The sequence below is a fragment of the Xiphophorus couchianus genome, chromosome 15 (assembly GCF_001444195.1).
Source record: "Xiphophorus couchianus chromosome 15, X_couchianus-1.0, whole genome shotgun sequence".
Classification (NCBI taxonomy): Eukaryota; Metazoa; Chordata; class Actinopteri; order Cyprinodontiformes; family Poeciliidae; genus Xiphophorus; species Xiphophorus couchianus.
Window position 1 is genome coordinate 21,040,228 of NC_040242.1, and position 14,738 is coordinate 21,054,965.

Consider the following 14,738-nt stretch of genomic DNA (forward strand, 5'->3'; position numbering starts at 1 on the left):
AGTTAGCAAACCCTGCTGTTTTCCATCTGGCTTTTAAGCTAAGTGATAAATTAGTTGAAGCCTATGCTTTTATCCTACAGGTATTTGTTTTATCCAATTTTATTGCAATACTTTAAAAGCAGGTGGCGCTATTTTTAAATGTGTATGCTTATCGAATGGTGAAATATAAGAGGTACTGATGCAGAAATGTATTTTGACTGGACATTAAAGTCGAGTAAATCAAAGTATAAGAATAATTATTCAGAGAAACAATGAAATGATGATAAAGGATGGTATTGAGAAAGATTTCAATTATATAAGTGATTTTTAATAAAAAATTATTTGCTACAGGTAGGAAAAGGCACCATTTGTTCCTCTGTCCATTAATAAGTAAGAGACAATACTGGACAGGAAGCCAGTCTATGACAGAGAAAACAACCATAAACACACAAGGTTGAAAGAGAACAACAGGCATTCCTCTCCACATTTGGGAAATGTATTAAAATTGATCTCAGAATGTTTTTTTGTACAATTCTGACCAGTTGTTTCTTGATTCATGGACATTACATGATACAGAAAGATTTACCCTAAAATGTCAACCCAACAAACTCTCCAGATAAACTCACTGTATTGATCCTCAGCCTGGCAGTACTGTCCACCAGCAGGAATGCCTCTGATGCATCCACATGTGTCACCAGTGATGTTGTCACATGATCCATATGTTACACACTGGTCACATGGAAAACGATACTGATCCTCACATCTGCACTGGTAATCACCACTGATTGGAGAGCAGACTGCAGACAAAACAAAGGAAATATTTCATCAGTTTCACAAGATGCAGCAATTTGTTTTATTGAAATTGGTTCAAATGTCTCTGTTAAAACCTCAGAATCCACTGAAAACTGTTTAGCTCTACCTGTAGTAATGTTAACATCAGAGATTCGTAAGTTCCTGTTCATGCTGATGGTGTTGTTGATGTTCCTCAGCTTTTCTACAACTGTAACATCTGTGGAGTTCAGCTCAATGGAAAGCAGGTACTGATGGAAGACTGGTGGACCTGTAGAGGCACAAATGAAAGAAGAAATGAAGAACAAAAAGATGATTACCAATGTAACCCTTTCAACTATGTACTGTTGAGTGACTGATCAACATGAACCATGCTTTCAGTCTTACTTGTTGGTTGTGGAGTTGTTGTGATGATTGGACATGCAGTAAAGTCTGTAAAGATGAAGACAGAAAAGGAGTAAGTGCTTGACACAAATCCATTCTCTGACATTCCTGAGGAAAATGGTTTTGCTCTCACTCTCAGTTAGCTTCAGTAGAACAAGGCCTCCCATCAATAACCTGAGTTTCAACTTTCCAAGTTGTAAATATCTATTGAAGTGAAACTTAAAAACCAACAGGTAGCAAGCCAATTTTCAACATTCAATATGGCTGCCACACATTACCACCTGCTTTTGGCACCAGTTATTGTTTGTATGCCTTTACATCAGTCAACAACATAAATATACTGTAGCTGAACAATGTTAAAAAATCAAAACTGAGAAATAAAACAATGCAATTAGCTCAAATTGCTCCATCTTGTTAGCCTTTTTTAACACAGTTAGCAAACCCTGCTGGTTTTTCCATCTGGCTTTTAAGCTAAGTGATAAATTAGTTGAAGCCTATGCTTTTATCCTGCAGGTATTTGTTTTATCCAATTTCATTGCAATACTTTAAAAGCAGGTGGCGCTATTTTTAAATGTACAGTACAGACCAAAAGTTTGGACACACCTTTTTAATTCAATGAGTTTCCTTTATTTTCATGACTATTGACATTGTAGATTCACACTGAAGGCATCAAAACTACGAATAACACATGTGGAAATACGCACTAAACAAAAAAGTGTAAAAACAACTGAAAATACCCCTTATATTCTAGTTTCTTCAAAGTAGCAACCTTTTGCTGTGATTACTGCTTTGCACACACTCTGCATTTTCTTGATGAGCTTCAACAGGTCGTCACCTGAAATGGTTTTCACTTCATAGGTCAACCTGTCCTGTCAGGTTAATAAGTGGGATTTCTTGCCTTATACATAGTCATGGCAATAAAGAAAACCCATTGAATTAGAAGGTGTGTCCAAACCTTTGGTCTGTACTGTATGTGCTTATCTAACAGTGAAATATAAGAGGTACTGATGCAGAAACATATTTTCATTGGACATTAAAGACGTGTAAATCAAAGTATAAGAATAATTATTCAGAGAAACAATGAAATGATGATAAAGGATGGTATTGAGAAAGATTTCAATTATATAAGTGATTTTTAATAAAAAATTATTTGCTACAAGTAGGAAAAGGCACCATTTGTTCCTCTGTCCATTAATAAGTAAGAGACAATACTGGACAGGAAGCCAGTCTATGACAGAGAAAACAACCATAAACACACAAGGTTGAAAGAGAACAACAGGCATTCCTCTCCACATTTGGGAAATGTATTAAAAATGATCTCAGAATGTTTTTTTGTACAATTCTGACCAGTTGTTTCTTGATTCATGGACATTACATGATACAGAAAGATTTACCCTAAAATGTCAACCCAACAAACTCTCCAGATAAACTCACTGTATTGATCCTCAGCCTGGCAGTACTGTCCATCAGCAGGAATGCCTCTGATGCATCCACATGTGTCACCACTGATGTTGTCACATGATCCATATGTTACACACTGGCCACATGGAAAACGATATTGATCCTCACATCTGCACTGGTAATCACCACTGATTGGAGAGCAGACTGCAGACAAAACAAAGGAAATATTTCATCAGTTTCACAAGATGCAGCAATTTGTTTTATTGAAATTGGTTCAAATGTCTCTGTTAAACCCTCAGAATCCACTGAAAACTGTTTAGCTCTACCTGTAGTAATGTTAACATCAGAGATTCGTAAGTTCCTGTTCATGCTGATGGTGTTGTTGATGTTCCTCAGCTTTTCTACAACTGTAACATCTGTGGAGTTCAGCTCAATGGAAAGCAGGTACTGATGGAAGACTGGTGGACCTGTAGAGGCACAAATGAAAGATGAAATGAAGAACAAAAAGGATGATTACCAATGTAACCCTTTCAACTATGTACTGTTGAGTGACTGATCAACATGAACCAGGCTTTCAGTCTTACTTGTTGGTTGTGGAGTTGTTGTGATTGGACATGCAGTAAAGTCTGTAAAGATGAAGACAGAAAAGGAGTAAGTGCTTGACACAAATCCATTCTCTGACATTCCTGAGGAAAATGGTTTTGCTCTCACTCTCAGTTAGCTCCAGTAGAACAAGGCCTCCCATCAATAACCTGAGTTTCACCGTTCCAAGTTATAAATATTTATTGAAAAGCATTCAATGTCAGAATTCCATCTAAAAAGTCACAGGTAGCCGATTTAACTCATTTTCTAAATCCAATATGGCTGCCATACATAATGACTGCAAAAATTGCAGTTATGTGTTTTTGGCATATGTTATTTGTATGCCATTAAATAAGTCAAATATATTCACATAACTGTGCTAAATTAATGTACAATCAGAAATAAACAATGCTATTAGCTTAAATTGCTTCTTCTGGTTAGTTGGTCACTATAGTTAGAACAACCTGCTAGTTTTCCATCTGGCTTTAAGGCTAGCTGTTTAATTAGTTGAAGCCTGTCCTTTAATCCTACAAGTATTTGTATTATCCAATAATATTGCAACACTTTAATAGCAGGTGGTGTTGTTAATAGATGTATAAACTTATCTAACCGTCAATATCAGAGATACTGATGCAGAAATTTAGTTTGATTTGGCATTAAGTTCCTGTTACCTAAACAACTAAAAGTACTCATTTGCTATGAAATAATGAAATGATGATAAAGAATGGTATTTAGGAAGAATTCAAATGCATTAAAGAAGCTAAATTTTCAATAAGTTTGATGGAACTAGACAGCAAACCAGTCTATGAGAGTTTAAACCATCAGACACAGACCAAGCTTCCAGGAAAAATGCTGACAACAGTCAGGATCCAAGAACTTTATTTCTTCAAATATTTAAAGATTAGATTTTCCTCATTGGTGTTAAATGTGTAAAAATTATCTCTTTGTACTTTGTTTCATGCAAGTCTGACCAGTTGTTTCTTGATTCATGGACATTACATGATACAGAAAGATTTACCCTAAAATGTCAACCCAACAAACTCTCCAGATAAACTCACTGTATTGATCCTCAGCCTGGCAGTACTGTCCACCAGCAGGAATGCCTCTGATGCATCCACATGTGTCACCAGTGATGTTGTCACATGATCCATATGTTACACACTGGTCACATGGAAAACGATATTGATCCTCACATCTGCACTGGTAATCACCACTGATTGGAGAGCAGACTGCAGACAAAACACATTTGTTATGTAAAGACAAATGTTTAAAACTTTGAGTTAAAAAAATTCTCTATTGAAGTATTTTCTCCTTTGGGAAACAATATTAAATATACATTTTCAAGTATGAAACAATGCAACAATGTCTAAAAATTAGTTAAACTTGTTTTCTGTTTTTTTTTAACGAAATGATCAAACATGACGAAAACCTTGTCCATGTTGATGAAAGGACATCTCAGGGAAAACCAAACTATGAAAAAAAATGTGTGACTTATAGTCAAAAAATTGCAATATCTGTTACAATGGCACCATTATTTAAAGAATTGTAATTTGACTTATTGCTATGAAAAAATGATTGGTATTTGCTTGTATAATAAATGCATACATGCACAACAGATAATAAATCCAGTAAGAATTAGAGATTATTACCTGTAGAGATGTTAACATCAGAGATCTGTATGTTGCTGTTGATGCTGACTGGATAGCTGATGTTTCTCAGCTCTGCTACAACTTCATCATCTGCAGCCTTCAGCTCGATAGATATCACATATTCATAGACAGGCGGAGGAGCTGCAGAGAAAAATAAATAAATAAACACCAAACAAGAAACGTTCCTGATTTACGTTTCCTGTTACATGTTTGTAAGATGTTAAATAAATATCTTACATGGGGCAAGTGTAGTAGCAGGACATGATGTAAAGTCTGTAAAAAAAATATATGTATATAAGATGATATAAAGAATGTTATAAGAAGTGACAAAAAGAAATGTGAACATATTTAATCTACTGACTGTATTGATCCTCAGCCTGGCAGTACTGTCCATCAGCAGGAATGCCACTGATGCATCCACATGTGTCACCAGTGATGTTGTCACATGATCCATATGTTACACACTGGTCACATGGAAAACGATACTGATCCTCACATCTGCACTGGTAATCACCACTGATTGGAGAGCAGACTGCAGGAAACAAACATTTAATAAATCAAGATTCCAATGGGGGACTTTCCAGGGTTTCCCATGATGCTCCTCTGTTACCTGTGGAGAGGTCAAGCTGTGTGACATTCACTGTTGGACTCAGGGTTAGAAAATTGCTGCCATTGCTCAGGAGGCATCTGAGGAAGTCCACTGTTGCGATGTCGGTTAGATTCAGCTCCAGATCAATCACATATTCAGTTGAACCAGCAGCTCTGGAAGGCAGTGGAAACAGGATTTATGTTTGGTTCTTTTATGTTTGTTAACAGACCTCAAAGAACAAACTTGTTGCATTACAAGTTTGGTCTGATTTAGCAAAAAGTATCTAGAATCTAAAAAAAGTAACACAATTACAAAAGTCATTCAGTTCTAATGAAAGGACGCAAACAAACTTTCCCAAAATCTCTGCAGGCCATTAGCTGGGAAGCATCACATGACCTCATGACAAACCTGTTTATCCTCAAGTTTATGAACTCTCTGACACATCGGCATTCATGCATTTTTGTAATGCTTTAAGTGAACAAAACAAAATCAAGTGCCAATTCTCCCCTTAGTGTCATAAGGGACAGAAACAGAAACGTGATATTTATACGTAGATCTGTTATAGAGAAGTACTTTTATTGGTCAGAAATTATAAAGAACGAAGCCATTTCTACATCAAATTCACATGAGTCATGTTCAATGTGTCATGGATCCTCTAACTTGAAGCCAAATGGCATTAACCTGGACATGAAAAATAACATTGAATAAATAAACGGCTCCCTGAAAGTCCCTTTCAGATCCTAGTTCACCAAGTTTGTTGCTGTTACGGTCAGTAAAATATTTATTCTGTTTTTGGCCTGGTTTCAACAAACCCGTGGCACTTTGGCAACAATATCTTGTCTTTCATCTGAAAAATAAATATGTATATATTTTTTTACCTAAATATATATCATGATCTGTGTTTTTATTTCACTTCAGGTCTTGCCATGTCGTGCAATTATTATTGCAGTCTTCCCATATCAGTCTATTCCTTTGTATTTATTTTATTAGTTTATCCCTGTATTTTGCTTGCTCTATTGAATTTCCTTAGATTACTGTAGCGGGAAAGTCCAACTGATCTAATGTAACACCTGTTACAACACTGGAAACATTCCCAGAATGCCCACACACTGAACAATGCAAACAGCGTCCCAGGACACTGAGAAGTAGAAAAGAAAAGTGCTGGTGCTGGTACATACCGACCAGCTTAAACAATGAGGAAATGTATCCAAGATTTTCTGATAAAAACCTTCCTCACACCCAGTATTATGTTTTTCATTTCTGGTTTCTACCGGCAGTCACTCTGATACTGGCATTCATCAATTCTCAGCAACATTGCTGAAACCAGTTTGTTTTGGAAATGTGATTTATGCAAAGACAAAGACATTTTAGACAGACCTAAAATTTGAGATGAAATTTTTAAATGTATTCCTCAGTAAATTTAAATGAACACTTATTGACAATCCCACACCTTTCCTGTCTATGATGTGTTTTTTGTTTTAGCTTGTGGCCATGCTGCATTTCGATCTTACCTGGAGTGCGTGTTGTAGCAGGACATGATGTAAGGTCTGTAAAGAAAATAATTCATAAGCACATTATAAATGAAGCTCATGAAGCAGCAAAATTAAAACAAGTGAGTTTTTCTTTTTAGCAGGTCAACACAGTAAAAACAAATAATGGGATTTGAAGATTATATTTAATCTACTGACTGTATTGATCCTCAGCCTGGCAGTACTGTCCATTAGCAGGAATGCCACTGATGCATCCACATGTGTCACCAGTGATGTTGTCACATGATCCATATGTTACACACTGGTCACATGGAAAACGATACTGATCCTCACATCTGCACTGGTAATCACCACTGATTGGAGAACAAACTGCAGGACACAAATATTTAATGAATCAAGATTCCAATGGGGGACTTTCCAGCATTTCCCATCATGCTCCTCTGTTACCTGTGGAGAGGTCAAGCTGTGTGACATTCACTGTTGGACTCAGGGTTAGAAAATTGCTGCCATTGCTCAGGAGGCGTCTGAGGAAGTCCACTGTTGCGATGTCGGTTAGATTCAGCTCCAGATCAATCACATATTCAGTTTGAACCAGCAGCTCTGGAAGGCAGTGGAAACAGGATTTATGCTTGGTTGGGTTTTGTTTGTGTGAGTAGCATTAAAATTAGGAAACTAAAATAAGATGGTGGTGAACCTCAAATTTCTCTGATTGTATTGTTTACAGAATGTTGTTAATGTTTGTTCTATTTATGTTTGTACTTTTGCACAAGAATTGCAGTGAGGATATTGATCAGTATCTGGAAGTCTTATACGTTACTAAATACATTAAAGTATAACTTATCTGTAGATTTCAAGTGGCTGTGCGGTTGTTTGTAAAGGGACATGTTATGACCAAGACCTGACTTTGTTTGCATTGCTACAGTTAAATGTTATGTTATGCTACAGCCACGGACTTCAACTTGTTTCATTTATAGAACAACACAATATGGCATAATTGTGAAGGGCAGCAAAACTATTCTTGATTATTGAGTCTTTCACCAAATCAATCTAGTAGGTACAGAAGTCTATTGGTCTGAAGTCTGATGGTGATTGTAGGTTCCTAAATAATGAAGCCATAAGCTTGACGCCCTCCGTCTTTTTCCTTCGGTCCACTTGATGACGAAATGACAAAAAACCAGACTGGATCCTCGATAAAGTTAAACGCTTTACTTCAGAAATAAAAACGGTACAAATGTTACTTTTCCACAAAATGATAAAGAGTAAACAAGAGAGTCTAAAGAGAGAGGTCAAAAAACTGTGTGGCTCCACTCAACTCCCTCTAGCCAACACCCTAAAACCCTTAACTGCAATTAGATATGCAAATATACAAGAAGAGAACATAAAGCTCTCAGCTTCCATACATAAATTCAGTCTGTCTGGATAAACAACATCACAAACAACAAAGAGTATCACCAGTTTCTCAATCATTTTTGGTGCAGGCTGTTGTAAAAATGGGTATTTAAGTCTGAGCATTTCGACCAATCAATGTGTCTTTGGGTTCCAGCCTCTTGCCTTGATCATGTCCCAGGCCTGAACTCCTTGCACTTCTGTGCACTACCAGTAAGCTAGGTTAAGCTCCTAGTTTGATTCTCATATTTGATTCTTTTCAAATCTTTGTCATTTATTTCCCTTTTACTGAAATGTTTTTTTGCAACTGGTACAGACCGTTTGAAGAGCACAGCACCCGTCTGACAGATGAGTAATTTTGACTTTTAAGAGTCAGTTAATGGCGAATAATGACAACTTACTACTCACAGGGCTATTAATTGTGCACTTATGGCAAGATAAATTATAAAATGCATTATAATACACAACACGTAGGCCACTGCATTTCTTTTGTCCATAACTGAGCTGTGATTACCAGAGATCAGCTGACAGGAAGAGCCGTCAGCTGGGATCGCCGAGATGCATTTGCAGATGCCGCTGGATATGGAATCACAAGCTCCATATGTGATGCAGGAGCTGTACGGCCAAGCAAACTGCTCTTCACACTCACACTGGAAACCAGTTTCAGTGGAGACACAAACTGAATGAGGAGAGATGAAAAGAAGTTGACTATGTAATGTTGATAGGGCTGCTGTTTGTGTCCCAGTCGTCACTCACCTGTTGTAACAGTAATATCTCGGATCTCTGTGGTGTTATCAAGCTGGAGAGGATAACTGGTGGCGTTCAGGGTCGACAGCAGCTGCTCATAGGTTCCCACGCTCGATGCATTTAATAAAATGTTTGCTGAGTAAATCTCAGAGTCTGAAAGCACTGCAAAGATTAACATCAGAAAAAATTCGTGTCAATGGTGGATATTTTTAAAAAACATCTAAGACCTAATATTGAATATGAGTAACCAATTCATGTTCAGTCTTTTCTCATCATACTAACCACTTCTTTCCTGCCGTATGTGAGGAAGAATGTGTTCTCCTTCCTCTACCTAAGTCATATGAAAAGTATAAATGACTCTTATTTATCTAAAATAGAAAGGTCCGTCGTTCAAATTCCATGTTTTCAGTTTAGTGAAATAAATAGATAAAGTGGCCTTACCAGATAATCCAGGGCAGGAAAGTAAAACTGAAAGTTACGGTTCCTTGTTTCCAAAATAAACACAGTCACCACAAGGGCAAAGACGACCAAGATTTTCAGACATAAGGCCATTCCTTTCCAGGAAATGAGAGAAGGGCAACGGAGGAAAACAGGACATCCATTTAGGTTTTGTGAAAACATTTTCCAAAAGCTTGTATTGTCATTGATTAAGATAAGAGTAATTAGTCTGATACAATAAATAGACTCCTAAGGGTACACATACTTTTGGAAGTGGACAGCTCTGATCTACGATGGTCACTGTATAAGATGTTTTAGAGCTTTTCCTCCTTGAATATAATCTGATTTAAATTAGTCATTTATTAACAGGTTTCTACAACATCTGGAGGCAGATCAGGGATTCAGCTGTGTGGTGACAGGAAGGTTTGAAAAATGCTCTTGAAAAGTAATTCAACCAGCTACCCACCACTGAAAAGATGCTTACTTCTAATTATATTTGAGTTATTATGTTTGGAAATTTTAGGATAAATTCTGACCCGTATTCAGGATTAATTAGGCAAAATCAAAAACCAAACATTAACAGCAAGTGACCACTTCACTGCATCACTGTTTAAAATTTCCTTTTAGATTTTGTTTCTTCTACATCTATGAAATAAATCAGGTTTGAATAGTAAGTCCCATGAGAACAGACACAATCCTAATGGTTGTTGGTACATTTTCAGACTACTTCACAGTGTTGTCTTATTATACACACCTTCAGTGACTTGTACTCTTCAAAATGACTTCAGTTGAAGTAGACCCAGATGCCACACAGTATTGGTTGTGTTTCCAGTAAATTCAGTGTTGCTGAACAGCATGCTGGGTCAGAGAATATTATCTTTCTGCTGTCAGAATGAAAATCTGAGGAAATGGGTAAAAGAAATACATTTATGTTATGTTTATTGAGTAGCTCTAACCAATTAATGTGTAATCAGGGTTATGCGTTCATAAAACGGCTGTTTTTCACCGTTCTCAGGTTTCCTGTCTGCTCTGAGAAAAGGTAGTTTTGCTAGCAGCAACTGTCTCAGGTGTGAAAGGTGTTAAAGAAGTTATACTATCAGAGTCAGAGCAAGCATAAAAGGTGGAAGAAATTTTTTTTTTCTAATATATCTGCTATTCAAAAAAGTTGCTACTTTACAAAGAAATTACAAACAAAGTTTCTCCAGTTATCTTTTAACTTTCAGTCTTTTGTCCTTTAGGAAAGCTCAGGGTTAAGCTAAAGGTCTACATTCTTAACAAAATACTCAAAGGAACCAGGGTCCACAGTGATGAACGCTAATCATTATTATAAAGTGCTAAAGCTTTTCAGCTGTTCAGTTTTCTTTTGTGAAATATATACTGGTGTGTTGCTGGGATCAATGGTGTGGACTTCACAGTGTTCTTGTGTGATGACCGGCTGAGTTACTTTTCTAGGATATCGCTCACTCTTTTTCTGACCATCTGGGAATGATTGCCCCCAGTTGGTCAGAAAAGATTAAACCAAACCAATGTAACCCTAATGGATGCATTAAGTTTCATGTGTTGCGTATCATTTATAAATGAGAATATTGTTCCATTTCATGAAACTAAGCCTGAAATTGAAGCTAAGATTTTATTCATATTTTATGAAGTTGCAGGTAAACATTCCTACCTGATGATGACTGTCTATATGCTTCTCTACACCCACATTATTTTACAAAAACAAACTTAATGCTTTTTGGTGAATATTCACTGAGACCTTCCACCTCAATTTTTTAACATTCAATCATTTACATTTGGTTTGGGTTGACCCGGGTTGCTTAAGTTAAAAATATACAACAATAACTCCACATTTGTTATTGGTCAGGATTTGCTCCAGTATAACAGAGAATCTGGTCAGACCCAGTGGGGAAATATGGACAGACTGAGAAGATTTTTAAAAAACACTTCATATTCAATTCTCAGATGACAAAATAGCTGAATATAATTTTAATTTTACTAAAACTCCCTGTCCTGAAATTCATTCCATTGAAAGAATCTCGGTGAGAGTCTTGCATGATTAACCGTCAACCTGTTCCAACCGGTTTAACCTCAGCATGAATTTTTACATGGGCAGAAATCTTCAATGTACTTTGGTCTAATATTCTTCAGCCTGTCACACGTTGACAGATCGCAATTTACATACCTGATTGTCATTGTGTTTAAATGTCACAGGATGCCTTAGCATGAATGTACCAGACTGTCAAGCTTTTCATTCTTTTCCCAGTAGCAACAATACATCGTCACGAAGCGGACCCAACATCACACTACTGACACCGTCACATCAGATTCCCATACCAACTACTGTTTTACTGTTTAGTATATCATACAGGTTCTGAGTAAATAAGAAAACCTAAAATGCAGTTTTCAGATGAGGAACTCTTGTATGAAGGCCCAGAGTTATAAACTGCTGGACAAACTCCTTCAGGATTTCAGACGGAGAGCAGAATCCAACGCTTTAGCAATCACAGCAAGTCAATCAGATCCAGATTCAAATCTCCATTCATGTCTCAATGGGCAATTCATTTTACAGCAAGTCACAATGAAAACACGGACATCAATTAATATTTAATTAGAAGGCGTAGAACTAAATTTCACTGCTTCAAACAATGGAGGTGAGACAGCACAAAACTTGTAAATCAAAAACAAAGAGCTGGTAAGACTAAAGAGTGAACGATAAGCAAACCAATAAATACATACCAAAGGCATAATGAATGAGATTAACTAAAATGTATGAAAGAAAAACCTTAAAATTTGATTTACTGAAATAAATTTACGTTTTGATTATATTTTTATTGAAATGATTTTTCTTGATTACAGAAAGAAAAATGATCATTAAAATTCTAAGCAAGAAGTAAAAGATATTTCTGAGAAAATTTATTGAGGCCCACTGAGAGGCTTCTGGTTTTAGACAGGCTAAAACAGTCATGTTATGATCATCACAAGGTAGCAGTGAAGGATTACCAAAACATGACAGACGCTTTCTTGTTCCAGTCACAACATCTAACATTTATTTTCACTTCACATCCCAAAGTAATCTCATGGGGGATTTTGAGCTTGACAGAAATGAAAGTGTAAATCATAAAAATATTTGTTTCTGTTTTTTTTTTTATAAAGACAAGCCACGTTTACTTATTATGCCAGCAAAGTGCTGGGAAAAAAGAGCTGAACACAAAAGTATAAAAATGGAAAAGTCTTCCCACTTATCTAGCAAGTAACCAGAGGGTTGATAGTGGGATCAGTTTTGCTACTGATAACAATGACTTCAAAATAAGTTTTCCAAAAAAAACATCAGGACAAATGAGCTTGTAACAAATAACTTGCCATCTTTCTCATGTTTTTTTTCTGTACTGGAACTACAACAGGACAGTTTGGAACCGTTTTAGGGGTTTTAACTGCTCTGAATTCAAGTTTATAACGTTACATTGCATTAAGGGTTTTGTAGTTTGGTATAAAGTTGATATTGCCTAAATTATCGAGCCATAAACTATAGAACATGAAATGAACAAAAAACAAGTTACATATAATAGATAATAAAGCAATAAATGACTGTGAAACATTAAGAGCTAATCAACTCGGCGCCTTGTGTGGCAGGTTTGTAATGTTGGAACGTCTAAAATCCACAGTTAAATTGAAGACTTTTGTTCCAAAGCCGTATAGAAACTTTGTTCATGACCGAACAAACACTTCACTCATTTACAAGTGAAGTGTTTGTTCTTAGGGTACAAGAACAAACAAAGCAATAAGGGGTCCTAGTAAGAACATTACACCAAATGCTAAAACAGAGACAACACAACATTTAATTGGTTTAGTTTCATTCACATTTAAGGATTCTGGGCACATTTTAGGAATAAATTCTATTATTCTAGGACTCTTTTTAATAAAATCTATTTACTTTGATTTAGTAGAGGTGAAAATTTAACTTTTTATTTTAAAGCTTTTTGGCTCTTGTGGCTTTTATCTGTTAGTGATCTGACAAGAAAGCAGGTTGAGAGAAAAGGTAGACTTGGCAAAAGTCACAGCGCCGAGACTCGAACTGACACCTCCGAATATGAGTCACCATGCCACTGCCAAAGAGATTAATTTTATTTATTTTGATCAGTAAATTAATGCAGCAACATATTTGTTAACAGCGGCAGCTACTAACAGCGTAAAATGTCCAACCAAAGAATATCCTTCCAAAGAGATGCAGTCATGCCTATTTCTTTCTCCCTTCACAAAGTTTCATGTAATATATCAAAATTAATTACTTTCCAACACGCCCTAACCTTATTTTCTCTGTTTTCCTGTTACATTTTCATACGCATCAGTGTAAAATATCACCTAAGCACTCATAAACTGAGTTAACTGTAAAAAGGTTAGTAAGAGAAACTGCCATGAAGCTCTTTAGTGTAATCCTGTTTGCAGAAGCAAATTTCCTAAGACAATGAAATTGATTTCCTTTGTTCCAGTGTCAGTCATACATAAAGGAAAGAATACAGAAAACAATATTTTTTCACATAAACCACATTATGTATAAAGACCTGTCAGACTAAATCAAACAGCAGAAAATAATCAGCCTACTTACCATAATTCTTCTCTCGGTCTTGCAGTCTGTCGGCGTACTGTGTGCTGAGGCAACACTGTGAATGACAGCAGAGAGTAGACTAGAGCAATAAAAACATTAAATAACAGGCAACAAAGAGCTTCCTGACATGCAGCCAGGAAGAGTCAGTGCACTGGTAGTGACTCAACAGGTTCCATCGCTCCACATGCTTTGCTAATGTCAATTATGAGGGGACGTGCGTTAGCATGGTGATCTGTTAAAAAGTGATTTAAAGGTCTACATTTTCTGCTGAATGCTATTCCATTTATAGATTAACATCCTTCTGAAAGGATTTTGTCCATTTGAGTCCAGTTATTTTAAAAAGGCGCATACATTTTTTTCTCTCTTTCTGAAATTAAATCTCATCAAACTTCTCTTGTTTTAGGTTCGTTAGATCGCCCAAAATTATTTTTAGTTGCGAAATGTCAGAAAGTGTAGCGAGAACAAGAGATTTGTTTCTCTAAAAAAAATTCTCTCTCTTTTTTGAGATTTTATTTGTAAAGTTCCTCAAATTCAAAAGCACTTTGTCACTATCAGGGATAACTGTCTTTTAAAAATGTATGACTTGGATCAACCTTTTTGGATTTCCTTCCACAAAATTCTGACACATTTGAGTAAATTGGAGTCACACCTGTGGATGTATTTTTAGGCCACACCTTAAACACACTGCGTTCTTGTTTGAT

The 14,738-nt window shown here is 36.3% G+C and overlaps 1 protein-coding gene across 1 annotated transcript in view; it reads right to left on the minus strand.

Moving 5' to 3' along the window:
• The window catches only part of LOC114158861 (uncharacterized), a 70,503-nt gene that overhangs the window by 25,955 nt on the left and 29,810 nt on the right, over positions 1-14,738 (minus strand). The window contains exons 11-20 of the mRNA XM_028040751.1: positions 5,146-5,316; positions 5,022-5,057; positions 4,785-4,925; positions 4,194-4,364; positions 3,138-3,179; positions 2,880-3,020; positions 2,587-2,757; positions 1,156-1,200; positions 899-1,039; positions 606-776 (exon numbers count right to left, since the gene is read on the minus strand). Coding sequence (XP_027896552.1) covers positions 606-776; positions 899-1,039; positions 1,156-1,200; positions 2,587-2,757; positions 2,880-3,020; positions 3,138-3,179; positions 4,194-4,364; positions 4,785-4,925; positions 5,022-5,057; positions 5,146-5,316 — 1,230 coding nt within the window. The remainder of the gene's footprint in view (positions 1-605; positions 777-898; positions 1,040-1,155; positions 1,201-2,586; positions 2,758-2,879; positions 3,021-3,137; positions 3,180-4,193; positions 4,365-4,784; positions 4,926-5,021; positions 5,058-5,145; positions 5,317-14,738) is intronic.